This window comes from Odocoileus virginianus, chromosome 18 (assembly GCF_023699985.2).
Source record: "Odocoileus virginianus isolate 20LAN1187 ecotype Illinois chromosome 18, Ovbor_1.2, whole genome shotgun sequence".
Classification (NCBI taxonomy): Eukaryota; Metazoa; Chordata; class Mammalia; order Artiodactyla; family Cervidae; genus Odocoileus; species Odocoileus virginianus.
This window is the reverse complement of record NC_069691.1, coordinates 46,568,397-46,584,619: the sequence shown is the minus strand read 5'-3', so window position 1 is coordinate 46,584,619 and position 16,223 is coordinate 46,568,397. Positions and strand designations below refer to the sequence as shown.

Genomic DNA, 16,223 nt, shown 5'->3' with positions numbered 1-16,223 from the left:
TGTTGGGCAGATGAATACGGCTACGTTTTACCAAAATGAGGACAGGTCGTCAACCTCTTGGGTCACACAGGCCGTAGGTGGAAGGTGGGGGGATGGGATTTTAACTCATCTTCTGATGCCAAACCTCTGCTCTACCCTCTGCTCATCAAAGGGCTTTCTGGGTGGCTCAGTGGTAAAGAATCCGCTTGCAATGCAAGAAATGCAAGAGACACGGGTTCGATCCTTGGGTCAGGAAGATCCCCTGGAGAAGGTAACCCACTCCAGTATTCTTGCCTGGGAAATCCCATGGACAGAGGAGCCTGGCGGGCTACAGTCCCCGGGGTTGTAAAGAGTCGGACATGCCTGAGCAGCAGTAGCTGCTCCCCAGAGTGAACTAACCCCTACAAGACGGGGTGGGGCAGATTTGGGGTGGGAAGGGAGCACCTCTGTGCCAACGCCAGGAGGAGACGGACAGACCCTCGGGTTGCTCTCTGACTTTCCTCTTTCTCCGACCCCTTTCAGCTGCCTGGCCCTCCCCACCATGAACAGTACTCCGAGGGACGCCCCGGGCCCCGGCCACCGCGAGTGCCTCCTGCCTTCTGTGGCCCGGACCCCCTCTGTCACCCAGGTCACGCCGGCCAAGAAGATAACCTTCCTCAAGCGAGGGGATCCCCAGTTTGCTGGGGTCCGCCTGGCTGTTCACCAGCGCGCCTTCAGGAGCTTTGGGGCCCTGATGGACGAGCTCTCTCAGCGGGTACCGCTCTCTTTTGGGGTGCGGTCGGTCACCACACCCCGGGGCCTGCACGGCCTCAGCGCTCTGGAGCAGCTGCAGGATGGTGGCTGCTATCTCTGCTCCGATAAGAAGCCCCCCAGAACCCCTGGCGGGCTGGGCCAGCCCCGGGGGAGAAGCCATTCCACTCAGCAGTTGAGGGAATTCGAGGCACCAGGAACAGCCTCTACCTGCAAAGGTCTCAAAGCCTCCAGGAGGATCACGCTGGTTAAGAATGGGGACCCTCAGCTCCAGCAGACAGTGGTGCTCAGCCACAGAAACACCAGGAGCCTGACGGCCTTTCTCAGCAAAGCGTCGGACCTACTGCGCTTTCCCGTGAAGCACGTGTACACGACCAGTGGGAAAAGGGTAGGCTATCCAGGATACCGTTTCCTTAAAAAGTTGTCCGGATCTCAGCTCGAAACACTTAGCTGGAACCAGGCAGTTATTCCTTTACAAGAGGCACTGACACAATTGATGTGTGTGTGTGTGTGTGTGTGTGTTAGATGCTCAGTCATGTCTGACTCTTTGTGACCCCATGGACTGTAGCCTGCCAGGCTCCTCTGTCCAAGGGGCAAGAATACTGGAGTGAGTTGCCATTTCCTCCTCCAGGGTATCTGCCCAATCCAGGTATCAAACTCAGTTCTCCTGCATTGCAGGCAGATTCTTTACCATCTGAGCTACCAGGGAAGCCATCAGACCCTGCTGATACCAGGTATAAAATAGATAACAGTGAGGACCTGCTGCTCAGCACAGGGAACTCTGCCCAGTGCTCTGAGGGGACGGGACTGGGAAGGAACTCAGGACAGAGGATGTGCATGTATATGTGGGATTCCCAGGTGGCTCAGCGGTAAAGAATCCGCCTGCCAAGCAGGAGACATGGGTTCGATCCCTCCCTCTAGCTGTGCTTTGCCGGGTGGAAGGGGGTCCTGCAGACCAGGCCTCCTGACTCCACACTCTCCTTCGCCAGCTGGACTCTCTGAAGGCTCTGCTGCGAAGCCCCTCCATGCTGGTGTGCGCCGGTCTTGAGCCCTTCAGGCCTCTGGCGATGGAAGATATCAGAAGAAAAGGAAGTGAACCTTCATCTGGACAGACTTCAAGGAACAAAAGTGGTGAGTTGGGTCTGGAGTATGCCTAGTTTATTTGCACTGGAGGGTGGTTCAGGAGGGCCGGGCAGATATCCTTTCTAGATAATTTGGGAAACGTGCCTTTGGCCCCACACCTGGGGCATCTCAGTTCTCTAGGGGTCTCTCTTGCCCCTTCTTCCTTCTCATTACGTTAACTGAGCCGGACAGTTGACTGGGACAGAAAAGAGGGGAGTCTGGTATTTAAAGAGAGCAGAATTAAGAGACCTTGAGCTCTAAGATTCTAGGATCTAAAATAAACTTTTATTAAGGACCACAGTGCGTATAACATTATGGACACAGTGAATCATGGGTATGTAGTATTTGCATCTTTCAAGAGTTACAAACCTTAGGCAACAGTGGGGATCAAACAGACCAAAGAAACAAATGATAACCACAGATCATCCATCCATCCATCAATCTATGCAGCCAGTCATATACCCAATTCAAAAAGTCTATGTGCCAGAGGTAGTCTTTGTTATTAAAAAAAAAATTTTTAAGTACAATCAACAAGTGCAGAGAAAAATTTCAGCCAAATTATTGAAATTACTATGGGCAAATTTTGGTGAATAAGCAAAATAATACCCTTTGTGAAAAGCTACCAAGAGAATGTCAACAATGGTTTCTGTGATTGCCCATGCCAAGTTCTGGACAGAGACCTGTCAATCCCAGCCACTCGTCTGGAGGAGCCCCCAGCCTCACTTGATACTTATGGAGGGGCAGAGCTCTGCAAACCTTCTCCTACCCAGCTGGACTCAAGAGAATCTGCTCTTTTGCTGGCCACAGGCTCAGCCTCCGCCAGCCACTCCCTCTTTGCCAAGTGTTAGCTCAGGAGATAAAATGAGAAAGTACTCGGGATTTCCTTCTTTCTCAGGGTCACGTCTTTCTATCCCCAGTGACCCCCCTCTTTTTGTCTTTTTCATGCTGAGGGGCAAGTTTTGTTATCACGTGTGTAGGCCCTTCCTTGCCATCATTTATCAACCCCAAAACTTGATGAGTGTTAAGATGATAAATGATAAATCACCACTAGTAATTGCAAAGCATCTTACAGTTATACAGTCAGGGGTGAATGCAGCGACCTACTGATTTTATTTCCTGCCCTGGGGGTGGGTGTGAAGAGGGCTAGAAGTTAACTCAGGGCACTGATGCCCTACAGCCCACTCTACTGTCTATGAAGAACATACTCTGTGCCGGCAACTCTGAGGAAGTCTTAAATGCACTGCCTCGCATCCTCAAAACAAACCTGCCAGATAGATCTATTACTTTTACAGTTCAGGAAAGAGGCTCTGCCAAAGCTTACATAGCTAGGAAGTGGCAGGGTTGAGATTGAACTCGGACTTCAAGTTCATCTCACTGGGCTATACTGGTTCACCTCCTGGGAACTCTGCAAAGATACATTCTAGAGTGGTTTCTGTCCTAATTGCTGGTTTGGGAGGTGGCAGGGGTATGCAGTATCCTTGCCTGGGGAATCCCATGGACAGTGGAGCCTGGTGGGCTATAGTCCATGCAGTCGTAAAGAGTCAGACACGACTGAGATTGTAGTGTACAGAGAGGCGTCTACAGGCTGTGAAAGGCTCATGACCTTGACTTTTCTGCCCTGAAGCCCCACCGGCAGCTCGTGATCTTTCCCTCTTTTCTCTTGCTCGTCATTGTGCGCCAGGGAGCTGGGGGCCCAAGGCCAAACAGAGTGTGATCCACGCACGGTCCAGGCTGGAGAACAGGCCACGGCAGTTCTCCCTGATGTCGGAGAGGTCGGGGCTCAGCGACCCCTCAAGCCCACGTCGAGCCTGCATGTGCCCTGCCCCCGACAGGCACCCTCTGAACACTCCTGCCCGGCTCGGCCCCTTGGTGGCAGGTGAAGACATCGAGAAGAACGTGAGCATGAATGAGGATGGCAGCCTATCAGTAGAGATGAAAGTCCGCTTCCACCTGCTGGGGGAGGACCGGCTTCTGTGGTCCAGGAGGCTCGGGGGGGCCAGCACCCTCACCGTGACCTGTGGGGAGGGCCCCGATGCTGGGGAGGAGGATCTCCTTGGCTGTGTGTGGAAGGGCCACCCTGGGGACCCCTCAGAGCCTGGTTCACAGGGACTGGGGCCCTGCGAGGTGGGAGGGGTGGGAGCCTTTGACAAAGGCCAGCGGCAGCCAGGGTCCAGATACGAGATCTGGATGAACCCCCTGTATACCTCCCAGGGAGAGTGGTCGGCCTCTCAGTGGAGGTCGGGGCTGACCCAGAACTCCCACTCCAGGGCCCCCAGGAGCCAAAGGGTCACCAGCAGGAGAAGAGGGAGCAAGGACAGGGCCAGCCCTGCCTCCAGTGACAGACCCCCTGGAGGCTCTGAGTCAAACTCCTCCTGCTGCTCTGGGTCCCTGGAGGATGCTGTGGCCAGCTGTGGTCCACATCTAGCCTCAGGGGCTGGTGAAGGCAGAGGTGAGGGAGCAGCGCTGGGCCGCAGGGACCATGATGGTTGCCTGAAACCCAGGACCGGTGGCCTGACACATGCTCTTCCTGACTCCTCCGCGAGCGCCGGGTCTCACGAGGAGTGCAGCGAAAGGGACAAACCGTCCCAGGGCCGCCCCAGCAAGACTTCCCGGGGGGCCACCCAGCAGGGAGTTCCGGGTTCCCCCACTGTGAACCCCTCATCTATAGGGAACGAGGACCCACAGGCAGAGGAGATCGGACAGGGAGTGGGGCACCCCCAGGCCAGAAATAGGTCTAGGTTGAGGCCACGCTCGGCTCGGGGCCCGGCTGATTCTGGGGATGATGCTGGAGGCTACACCCCATCTTCTGCCCTTGCCTCAGCCCTGGGCAGGAGCAGAAAGCAGGAGAGCAGAGCCAGCACCCTGTCCTCACCCAGCACTTCTGTCCTCAGCCGAGGGGCCCAGAGGGCCCGCCCCAGGCAGCAGCACAACCCAAAGGACATCCACTGCCCGCTCGACCCTCCTGTGTCCCGGCCAACGCCACGGCCGTCCAGCGGAGACAGGGCCCACCCACACGGCCCCCCGCCCAGCCTTTCTGAAAGCCCACAGGGCACCTGGAACCGGGCCTCCTGCGACCCAGGGCCACCCTTCTCGGCCTCTCGTTATTCCCCGGACACACGTGGGCTAAGCAGCATCCCCATTACCCCTGGGAGCAATTCTGACTGTGTTTCCAATTTCTACCTCCCCGATTCCCCCTCTGCTGAGACCGAAGGGGGCCCTGAGTTCAGGCCGTGCTCACCGGCTCCCACACCTTCAGACACATCTGGCCCGTTCAGTGCCCCAGCTGATGGCCTGGGTGAAAAGACTGGGGGTGACAGATTCCAGCCTTCCCGGCCCTTGGTCCTGCCAGCCGGGTGGCCTGAGGGAGGGAGGCTGGGAGCACACGGGGGCCGCAGCTGTTCACACCTGGGTACAGCCCTGGCTCGGGGGTCCTCCTGTGGGACGATGCGGCCACAGGGCGGCCAGGGCCCCTCCTCCAAGGCCTGCTGGGTGTGCAGCCAGTACTGTCCCACGCCCCCCAGGACACGGCCCTCAGGCAAGAGGCATCCTTCAGGCTGCCGCAGCGAGGGTGACCGCAGCGCTGATGGGGAGCCTTGTGGGGACAAGGCGGGGGAGGAAAAGTTGGATGCGCGGCATCCGCGGGCCCCTGGCTCTCAGGGAGTGGCCTCGGGGAGAGCAGTCAGAGCTGTGAGAAGGGGCAGCCCTCGCAGCGGTCCCCAGCTCGGGAGAATGGTCCAGGGGAAGCTCTCAGGCGGAGGAGGAGGCCTGGAGGAGCGAGAGGAAGGTGGCAGCGAGCTGCTGGGAGCTCTGCCCCGAGCCTCCCCGGAAGCCGTGGTCCGTGCGTGGCTGAGCAACATCCCGGAGGAGCCCACGAAACACGAGCTGGAGGACAAGGGCGAGGATGTGGCCGGGCATGGCCTGGAAGGCCCTCAAGAGGATCCTGTGGGCAAACATTCCCCAGATGCCCCGGAGAGATCAGCTTGGGCCGGACAACTGCCCCTGGAACAGGCAGCCAGTGAGGAAGCAGAACCAGAGGAAGTCTTTCCAGTGGCTAGCCGTGCTAGTCCCAAGTCAGCAGACGGCCTGCCTTGCCGTGGAGTGTCAGAAACCCCTCCGGAGGCTGGAACCAGCAAAGGAGTGGCTGTGGACGGTGGGAGGGGCCAGCGCGTGATTCCCAGCAGGGTCTCCACCTCCTTGCAGATCATGAAGGTGCTGATGGGGTCCCGGCCGGGCCGGCCCAGCAGTCTGCCTGAAGTGTCCCACTCAGAGGGCAGGAGGCTCAGCCGCTCGGCCCAGGCCCTCATCACCTGTCTCGCCAGACTCCACTTCTTTGATGATGATGGTCTTGGGTCTCCCACTAGCAAAGTGAGGTTCACAGACTCCCCTCGGTTCCAGGAGCTCCTAAGTACCTTCCAGGCCCTATGGCCAGGGAGTGGCCTCAGGAACAGTGAGCTGGAATCGGACCTCCGGGAGCTTGGCTGGCGCCAGGCCCTGCCGGCCCTCGGGCCCCAAGTTGCAACTGAGGACTTCAGGCCCACGTCCTCCTCTGGGGTGGATGTCGGCAGTGGCTCTGGAGGCTCGGGGGAGGGCAGCGGACCCTGCACCGTGGACTGCAGCCTGGTGTCCGAGAAGATGGAGCCGCCCTTGAGCATCTCCTGCCAGGGGCCTGATTCCAGAACCTCGGGGAACCCGGCAGTTCCAGGAAACCGACCGCTGAGTAGTTATGAGGCAGAGGGTGCTGCCAGTGAGGACGGGGCAGAAAAAAATGGCAGGGAGCAGACGCTGGGTGGTGAGCTGGACCAAGGAGATAAAAACACAGTGGAGGAAGAGGGGGTACAATTAGAGGAAATAAAAGAAGGAAAAGAAAGAGTAGAACTGCAAGTAGAGGGTGTCAGAGGGTTTCCGGAAGAGGAAGGAATCATGGAACTAGAATTGTTGGGGGCAGGCTCTCAAGATGGGGCTGGTGTCTGGGAAAATAAGAGCCTGCATGAAGAAGAGCCAGGAGACCCCACTGCCGTTGCCACGCAGAGCTCATCAGGGAGGAGAGGGAGCCCGACAGAGCCCCCCAGGAGCCTCAGCGAGAGATGCCTGGACGCCAGTGGGAGTCAAAGTGGCCCCAAAGCTGAGCCCCCTTTGGAGAAGTTGCTCGGAGCAGCTGAGACTGGCTGTGGGCAAACCCTGGACAAGCTCACCCAGGGGGCTGTCGAGAGGGGCACTTGCAAGGCCCGCAGGGGGTCTCTGATCTCTGACCCCGTGTGGGTGTCCAAGTTGCTGAAGAAGATGGAGCAGACCTTCATGGACCACCTTGCTGCTGCCACGGCCGAGCTCTGCACCCGCTGGGGCCTGCAGGGTGACCCCCTGCTGGATCAGATGGTGGCCGAGCTGCAGCGGGACGTGAGCCAGCGGCTCCAGGACAGCATGGAGAAGGAGCTTCTCAAGGTCCAGAGCTGGGCAGGGGGCGCGGGCGCTGGGCCGCCCAGGGAAGCCCTCCGCTGGGAGGCGTCCCTGCAGACGGAGCAGCGCAGGCGGCGCCTCCAGGCCCTGCGCAACCTCTCTCCCTTCTCCGAGCAGACTCGGGGCCGGTGGCCCCCCTCCTTCTCCCTGGAGGACCTGCCGGTCTTCAGAGGAGCCCTGGGGTCCCAACTTGGGGTAGAGGGCAAGGGGGAGGAGTTCTGTCCCTGCGAGGCCTGCGTGAGGAAGAAAATGGCTCCTGCACCCCCAGTGGATGCCGTGGGGTCAGCCAGCGCGCCCATCAGAAAGGCCTTCGACCTGCAACACATTCTGCAGAAGAAGAAAGGAGGGTGTGGCGACGGGGAGGTGGCCCCCACTGTGGAGAGGGAGGCGGAGCTCCTTCACAGGGACCCTTCGAGGTCAGGCACTGCCCGGGGAGCTGATGGAGACCCTGAGTTGGGATCAGGCCAGGGCCCTGGAGCAGAGGAGGGGGACCCCTGGGGGACCGAGGAGGAGGCGGGTGCTCAGGAGAAGGAGGGGCAAACAGAGCCTTGTGTGGGCAGCGACCCCTGGGAGGGGCTGGGGAGGGGGGAGAAGGGTATGGGTGGTGAGGAAGGAGAGCTGGAGGCAGGCTGTGGGGCTGAGGACACTGGAGAGGCTCATGCCCTGGGAGGAGATGGCCCAGGCCCAGGAGAACAAGATGCTGATGCTGGAACAACAGACACCCAGGAGGCTGCAAGGGAGAAGGGGTCCGAAACAGGAGGAGGATATGGAGGGGACGAAGAAGGGAGCCCTCAGGTTGGCCTGGGACATGCCCAGTCCCTTGAGGCTCCTGGAGACAGGAGCCCTTCCCCAGGGGCAGACCCCCCCCAACAGAGGTCAGGCCCCAGGTCAGGCCTCTCGTCCTTCAGCACGTCCTCTCTGGGGAATTGTTCTCTGCTCTCTCAGAAAGGCTCCGAAGATGAGCCGTGGGACAGATGCATGAGGAGCATTGAAGACCAGGCCACGGACATCCCTGATCCAGAAAGAAAAGTCACAGGCATGTATCCAGAAAGCTCCACTTCTGAGCAAGAAGTGGCCCCATCAAGTTCCAGAACTCCAGACCAAGGGACAGAGGAAGGTCTGAGTCCAGAACAGAGCAAAGAGGAAGGTCTGGCTTCAGAGCAGGAGACAGAGGAGGACCCGGCTCCAGAAGAGGGAGAGGAGGGCCCTGGCTCCAGAGCAGGAGGGAGAGGAGGGCCCAGCTCCAGAAGAAGGAGAGGAGGGCCCGGCTCCAGAGCAGGAGACAGAGGAGGGCCCGGCTCCAGAAGAGGGAGAGGAGGGCCCAGCTCCAGAAGAGGGAGAGGAGGGCCCGGCTCCAGAGCAGGAGACAGAGGAGGGCCCGGCTCCAGAGCAGGAGACAGAGGAGGGCCCGGCTCCAGAGCAGGAGGGAGAGGAGGGCCCGGCTCCAGAAGAGGGAGAGGAGGGCCCGGCTCCAGAGCAGGAGGGAGAGGAGGGCCCGGCTCCAGAAGAGGGAGAGGAGGGCCCGGCTCCAGAGCAGGAGACAGAGGAGGGCCCGGCTCCAGAGCAGGAGGGAGAGGAGGGCCCGGCTCCAGAAGAGGGAGAGGAGGGCCCAGCTCCAGAGCAGGAGACAGAGGAGGGCCCGGCTCCAGAGCAGGAGGGAGAGGAGGGCCCGGCTCCAGAAGAGGGAGAGGAGGGCCCGGCTCCAGAGCAGGAGACAGAGGAGGGCCCGGCTCCAGAAGAGGGAGAGGAGGGCCCAGCTCCAGAAGAGGGAGAGGAGGCCCCGGCTCCAGAGCAGGAGACAGAGGAGGTCCCGGCTCCAGAAGAGGGAGAGGAGGGCCCAGCTCCAGAGCAGGAGACAGAGGAGGGCCCGGCTTCAGAGCAGGAGACAGAGGAGGGCCCAGCTCCAGAAGAGGGAGAGGAGGGCCAAGCTCCAGAGCAGGAGGGAGAGGAGGGCCCAGCTCCAGAAGAGGGAGAGGAGGGCCAAGCTCCAGAAGAGGGAGAGGAGGGCCCGGCTCCAGAGCAGGAGACAGAGGAGGGCCCGGCTCCAGAAGAGGGAGAGGAGGGCCCAGCTCCAGAGCAGGAGACAGAGGAGGGCCCGGCTCCAGAAGAGGGAGAGGAGGGCCCAGCTCCAGAGCAGGAGACAGAGGAGGGCCCGGCTCCAGAGCAGGAGACAGAGGAGGGCCCGGCTCCAGAAGAGGGAGAGGAAGGCTCGGCTCCAGAGCAGGAGACAGAGGAGGGCCCGGCTCCAGAGCAGGAGACAGAGGAGGGCCCGGCTCCAGAGCAGGAGGGAGAGGAGGGCCCGGCTCCAGAAGAGGGAGAGGAGGGCCCGGCTCCAGAGCAGGAGACAGAGGAGGGCCCGGCTCCAGAAGAGGGAGAGGAGGGCCCAGCTTCAGAGCAAGGGACAGAGGAGGGCCTGGCTCCAGAAGAGGGAGAGGAGGGCCCAGCTTCAGAGCAAGGGACAGAGGAAGGAGGAGAGCAGGAGACAAAGGAAGGCTCTGACTTAGAAGCCAAAAAAGTAGTGAAACATCTGGCTTCCACAGAAATGAGGTTTAGAAACCTCCCCATGGACCAGACAGATGGCTTTGACCAAGATGACTTAGATTTCTAGAGAACTACCTGGGAGACAGTCCTGAATCAGAAGTTCAATCCACTGGAGATGCACAAAGGACACAGGCAAAAACCAAGGACTTGCCAAGGACACGGCCAGCCCTCACTGTCCTGGGTTCTAAATTTTGAGGCCCCATTGGCCTGTCCACCCACCAAGTGAGGGAGGGTCTCAGATCTGCCCAGTTATCAGAAGTCAGCTCCCCTCCATATGCCTGCTGAACCCCAGAGGATGGAACCGGGTGTCTGTGGTTCAGGAGAGGTTTTGTTTATGTTTGCTTTTTTACCGGCTTGAGTTTCCCTCCTTCTTCTGCCTGTTGATCTCCAGTTATTTCTCTCCTTGGCCTCTTCTGGGCAATGACCTCGCTCGACTTTGAAGTGCTTTTCTCTAGTCTTGACCAAATTTGGTGACTCTGGAGATATGAATGCTTAGGAGAAGAAGATAAATTCAGTGTCATTGGACACAATTTGTTCTTAGCTTCAAAGGCTGTGTCCTTCCTTAATTCATATATATATATATATATATATGTATATATATATATATATATAAATATGTTTTTTAATGAAAAGTATTGGAAAATGCCAAAAAGCAGAAAGAAGGAAAAGTAGTCACTCTTAATCCCATCCCTTAGGGATAACTGATGTTAGCAATTTGATGCATTTCTTTCCCGTCATTTTTCTAATCATTTGATAGCTGTACTCATCCTTATAAACTTCTTTTTTTTTAAACTTGACATAAGAAATTCCCCTTTTAATCTCAAAATCTTCATAATCTTCTATTTTAATACCTGAATAATGTCTTTAATGCCCAAATAATATAAGACTATAAAATACTATTTCACCATTTCCATTTGTTAACTATTTATATAATTTCCATTATTTTTCCAATATACATGGGATTTTCCATATATATAATTGTATTATATATATATATATATATATATATGTATATATATATATATACACACACACAAATTTTTTTTGCCCTGAATGGCTGATGATTTCCTTAGGGTAGTTTCCCAGGCACGGAATTACTAGGTCTGAAGATACCAACTTTTTTAAAGTTCTTCATATCTTCCACCAGATTGTTTTTCTAAACATCTAAGTTGTACTAATTTACATCACCTGGCCCACTACGTTCTCATCTGTGTTTGGTAGAGTCATTAAAAATGAGAAAGCCTTTGCTAATTTTATGGGCAAAAATAGTACCTTATTTTAAGGTGGAATTATTTTAGCTATATTTGATTGCTAATGAGAGTAAAGAGCTTTCTAGTCTTTTTTTTTTTTTTTAATTTTTATTAGTTGAAGGCTAATTACTTTACATCATTACAGTAGTTTTTGTTATACATTGATATGAATTAGCCATGGATTTACATGTACTCCCCATCCCAGTCCCCCCTCCCACCTCCCTCTCCACCCGATCCCTCTGGGTCTTCCCAGTGCACCAGGTCCAAGCACTTGTCTCATGCACCCAACCAAGGCTGGTGATCTGTTTCACCCTAGATAATATACATGTTTCAATGCTGTTCTCCTGAAACATCCCACCCTCGCCTTCTCCCAGAGTCCACAAAAAAATCTATTTACACACAGATTATATATGTATGTCTTTTGCCCATTTTCAGCCAGGATTCTAGCTTTTTTAGGTGAATAGATTTACATGTGTCCTTTATAATTTTAAAAATTCCTATTTATCATTTTTGAGATTGAAAAAGAAAATGCCCTCTCTCAGCACATTTCTCCAGCAAGCCTTGAACTGGAGCTGTCCTTGATGGTGCAGAATTTCCTTCACAGGTTCTCACCAGCATTCCCATCCACACGGGACCATTTTGTGTATTCAGAATCATTAAAATGAAGGTCTGTGCTCCAAGAACAGATATCGTTCACTGGTCATTTAAATGTAAATATAAATTAAAAAATAAAATAGATATGTTAATAATAGAAAATAAAGCAAATGTGGGGTGTAGGCTGTGTCCCCACCCTGAAAGTTATCTGTTTTGCTCTATATCTGAGCGCTGGAGATGTTCTTAATTTGACATGTTTATAAAAGTTCTTCTGGAGGTGAGTTTTTAAAGTTTTTACATTGGAAGTATATATGAAAATGAATATGTATAAATGTATGTATAACTGAATCACTTTGCTGTACACCAGAAACTAATACAACATTGTAAATCAACCATACTTCAACTTTTAAAAATAAATATTTAGATGTATATATACATGTAAGTGTATATATTTTATAGATATATGTAAGTGTATATGCACACACACTTATGTATATATGAACTGATTAGGCTTCCCTGGTGGCTCGGATGCCTGCAATGCAGGAGACCTGGGTTCTATCCCTGGGTTGGGAAGATCCCCTGGAGACGGGAATGGCAAGCCACTCCAGTACTCTTGCCTGGGGGATTCCATGGACAGAGGAGCCTGGTGGGCTACAATCCATGGTGTCGCAAAGAGTCGGACTCGACTAAGCAACTTGAACTCACTCATCTTTGTCAGAAACTCCTAGTGAAACAGATTGCATTGTAAGCTTAGATTAGATATAATGGTATTTAGGCTTGTCCAGACCTTGTCACTATTAGTTGACATGGAGCATCCACTGTGCACCTCTTCTGTGACCTGAGGTCCTCAGTCATTTCCCGAGAGATGTTTCAGCCTTTTTGCTTCATAATCTGCTATCTCCCCAAGTGACAGAGACAACCACCCCAGCTCTTACTGACCCAGCACTTCACTAAAATGGCATGTTCATCTCTGGTCAAGAGAAGAAAATGAAAAGGTCATGGGACTTGGAGATGGATGATCAGGCTCACATCCCGATGACAGCAGCTCAGTTCCAACATTAGTGGAATGGCCACCTGGTGGGGTCCCTCCTCTGGGCCAGTTCTGCGCCTTCCCCTTGCTTCCACACCCTCACTCCAAGTCCCCTCCAGCTCCCACCTGTTCCTTCATTCCCAGCAGGGTTTACAGAGCCCTACCCTTGTCCTGCATGTCCTAGGGTTAAATGTTTAGACCTGGTTGGTGGCAGGGGGGGGTGCACTCATAGCTCAAGGCACCCAGTTTGTTAATGAGGAAACCAGCTGAAGCCCCTACAGCTCAGGAGAACGCCTAGCCCTCACCACTACACCCCCACTTTCATCTAATCTCCCATCCTATCTCAGCTCACCATACCCCTCCACCCTTGGCCCTGAAATCGCTGCTGGTTGTGAATTTTCCAAACACTAGTAGCCCTTTCTCTTGAGATGGTGGTGGCCCACAGTCATCAGGATGCCCCCTGACTCAGCGAGTATTTCCTCCTCAAGCCCCTCGCCAGCCCCGCTCTGGCTTCCCATCCTTTCTGCCTGCACGTTGCAGCCAAACACTGATGCCTCCTCATTCTCAGCCCGCTGGTCTTTCCCCAAAGGACCTCACCCACTGTGGCTGTTTCTGCTCCTTCTTTGGTCCAAGGACTCCCAGTGAAAACCCATGATCCCTTACTGAACTCCTGAAGCACATCCAGAAGATACTTCTAAGCGTTAATACACGGTCACCGGTCACCTGTCGCCGCTTCCTAGCTGAAGAAATGGGTTCAGAGGGGAGTCGCTCACGGACATGTGTCGGATAGATCCTGAAGCCATGGTCTAAACCCAAACCTGACACTCCTAGGCCTAGCTTCCTTCTTCCACGCAGCCAGGGCCTGAGGTCAGGGCCCTGACAGACTGCTTACTCGCACCCCTTGGGCTGGGCTTCAAACCCCGGCTCCTCCCTTTGGATCGCCATCGCCAGAGGCCACCTGGGGAGGCTGGGCACCACTGAGCCACACCTCTGGCCCCTGGCCTGCTCTTGGCTTGGGGGCTGACCTTCCAAGTTCACACCTTGTCGTCGCTGACATCCCCCTATGCCAGGGCCCACCCTCCTTGGCCTGTTCCTGATAAAGAAAGGTGAACTTGTGGTTTTCCACCCATGGGCAGCCTGGGAAAAGAACTGAATATTTTTGTCAACTCCAGCAGCTGGTGGTGTGGCATGCAGGGACCAGCAGGCTAAACACCCGGCAGCTCTGGGCTGGTCTCTCACCAGGATGAGTGGTCCCACCCCAGATGCCACAGGTATTACGGCTGCTGCACTTTACGGCCTGTGAAACTGAAGTTTGGCACAGCGGATTCCCCAGAGCACAGGGCCAGGGCACAGACAAGCATCTTTCTTGAGTTCTGCCTCTCCCGTCATATCCGAGAAGGAATGAGATGGCTCCCAACCCTCCAGGCTGAGTTGGGAGCACCTGCCTCAAGGCGAAGGGATGACCTGGGTGACTTCTCAAAGCTTCATCATCACAGCCGTTCTGGGAAAAGACAAACTTAGGGTCAGATGCCCTCTGGTGCAGTGAATGGAAGGTGGGAAGGATGAAAGTTGGAAGTGACTCATTTTCTTCCAAAAGGCTGAACTCCACATCCCATTTTGTTCTGCCCTAGCTTGGCGAGCTCTTCCTTGCCCTGGAAAGACAGGCCCCGACAGGACAGACCGCTCCAGAAACTGCTGGGGACCCGGGGATAAATGGAATGCTTTGCAGATCTTCTGTTCCACCATCCAGGAGCCATGGTCTGTCTTCCGCTGTTTGGTCTCAGCTGTCCAAGCCCACCTGCCCTTCTCAAAGGCCTATCAGAATCAAACCCACAAAAGTTCTGAATTTAAGAGATGAGGGTGAGGAGGAAAAACATCTACAGGATAAACTGAGTCTATTCCCTTTTATGTCTGGAGCTCTTCACCCCTACTACGAAGCCGCTCTTACAGACAGGGATTGTGACTCATGCGATGGAGTCACTGCAGTCACATGTCACAACAGCAGAAGCTCACTGTGACAGGCTCTCCCCATGTCACCCAGGCCCGCGCTTCAGGGCACAGTACACACCGGGACCATTGACATTTGTTAGTTCTTCTATCCAGCCTAGGATGAGCAGCTGTGCCGGGCCAGGCCACGCGGCAGCTGCTGAGGACACAGAGATGGAAGACGGCCCCCGCGAGCCCCACTCCTTGGACCTGCTGTGGCCCCTGCCTGGAGCTCAGCAGTCAGTGGGGCTGCCCGTGTGCCCACGGGTGGCAGTGACAGCCAAAACCCAGATGGTGGCTAAGAAAACTGGGAGACGCATGGAAGTGGATCCGATATCCACCATAGCAGCAGAGAGGCCGGTTTGCCTGAGTTGTTTTGACCAAGGGCAGTGGTGGTCTGGGTGTTCTCCAGGAAGAGAGGACAGGAGCCAAGATGGGGTGCTTTCGTCATGAGCTGAGACTGGGAGTCAGGGACTGTAGAATAGGGGTGACAGCAATTAGGAGAAAACTTCAGGAGTCACGTGGTGTGTTGGGAGGTGTCTTTGGGCAGGAGGGAAGTGGAGAGTCAGAGAAACGCTGCCTGGTTGAGAAGGAGGCTCTGTTGACCCCCAGGCCAATGACCCGAGAGACACCTGTTCTGGAAGGAGGAAGATTTTTATTAGAATGGAGGAGGGCGGGAGTGAGAGTCTTGGGACCTCCCCAGGAACTTCCAGTGAAATAGGCTGGAGCTTTGGCCAGCGCAAGGGCAGGCGTCCTCCCATGCTCAAGCAGGACCAGACCTCCAGCTGGCCCAGCTCAAAGCTGTACTCAGCCAGTAGGTCCCCAAAGTGCAGGAAGAGGCAGCAAAGGATCTAAGGGCGGTGAGGGCTGCTGTCAGCTGGGGAGTCGCTGGATGAGGCAGAGAGAAGCGGGAAACAGCAGGACCTCTGGGTTCCACGGGGGAGGGGGCCCAGAGGGCCTGGTCTTCCCTGGTCCCGTGTTTCTGCCTGGAGACAGTCCGGGTGGCCTTGCTGGCTGCACCTGGTTTCCAGGCCTGGCTCTGTCCCTAACTGCTAGCCCAGTGCTCTGACCTGGGGCATTGGAGGGTCATTATTGGAGGTCTTGGAGGGTCCAGACATCCCGTCCCAGTGGAGCCACAGCAGACAGGTCAGAACGAGAAAGGCTGACTTCCCACCGTACCCAGAGATGCTTGGTTTCTGGGGCGGATGATGGTGAACTGTTGGAAGAACGCTGCTGTTCTCCAACTTTCTGTGTCCCAGGAGCCAGAGACTTTCGGACCAGGAAGACCATATACCCAGCTCCATCTTCGTTCTGCCACTTTTATCTCTGTGTTGTTCAAGAGATACAAGCGCAGAGGTTCAGAGATGCCCACCCTGGCCCAAGGTCACACATGGGTCAGTAGAGAGCCAGGCCTGGAAGCTGAGTGCCCTGGATTTTTCAGGCATGAGTTGATTCCACAAAAGAAGAGCCTCAGAGCCCAGGCGGCGCTGCCTCCTCTGCCCGGGTGGGTGGAGAGC

At 55.4% G+C, this 16,223-nt stretch overlaps 1 protein-coding gene across 1 annotated transcript; it reads left to right on the top strand.

Moving 5' to 3' along the window:
- The first annotated feature begins 520 nt into the window (after positions 1–520).
- RP1L1 (RP1 like 1) lies at positions 521–9,913 on the top strand. Its single transcript, XM_070480181.1, has 5 exons — positions 521–1,117; positions 1,719–1,860; positions 3,533–8,100; positions 8,251–8,422; positions 8,523–9,913. The coding sequence occupies exons 1-5, from the start codon at positions 521–523 to the stop codon at positions 9,911–9,913; spliced, it is 6,870 nt and encodes a 2,289-aa protein (XP_070336282.1).
- Positions 9,914–16,223: the final 6,310 nt, after the last annotated feature.

What these genes read in the sequence shown, in the direction of transcription:
- RP1L1 (XM_070480181.1), top strand. Translation starts at nt 521, where the DNA reads ATGAACAGTACTCCGAGGGACGCCCCGGGCCCCGGCCACCGCGAGTGC. An exon ending in ACACGACCAGTGGGAAAAGG is followed by an intron (nt 1,118 to 1,718) that starts GTAGGCTATCCA and finishes CTCCTTCGCCAG; the next exon opens with CTGGACTCTCTGAAGGCTCT. An exon ending in GACTTCAAGGAACAAAAGTG is followed by an intron (nt 1,861 to 3,532) that starts GTGAGTTGGGTC and finishes ATTGTGCGCCAG; the next exon opens with GGAGCTGGGGGCCCAAGGCC.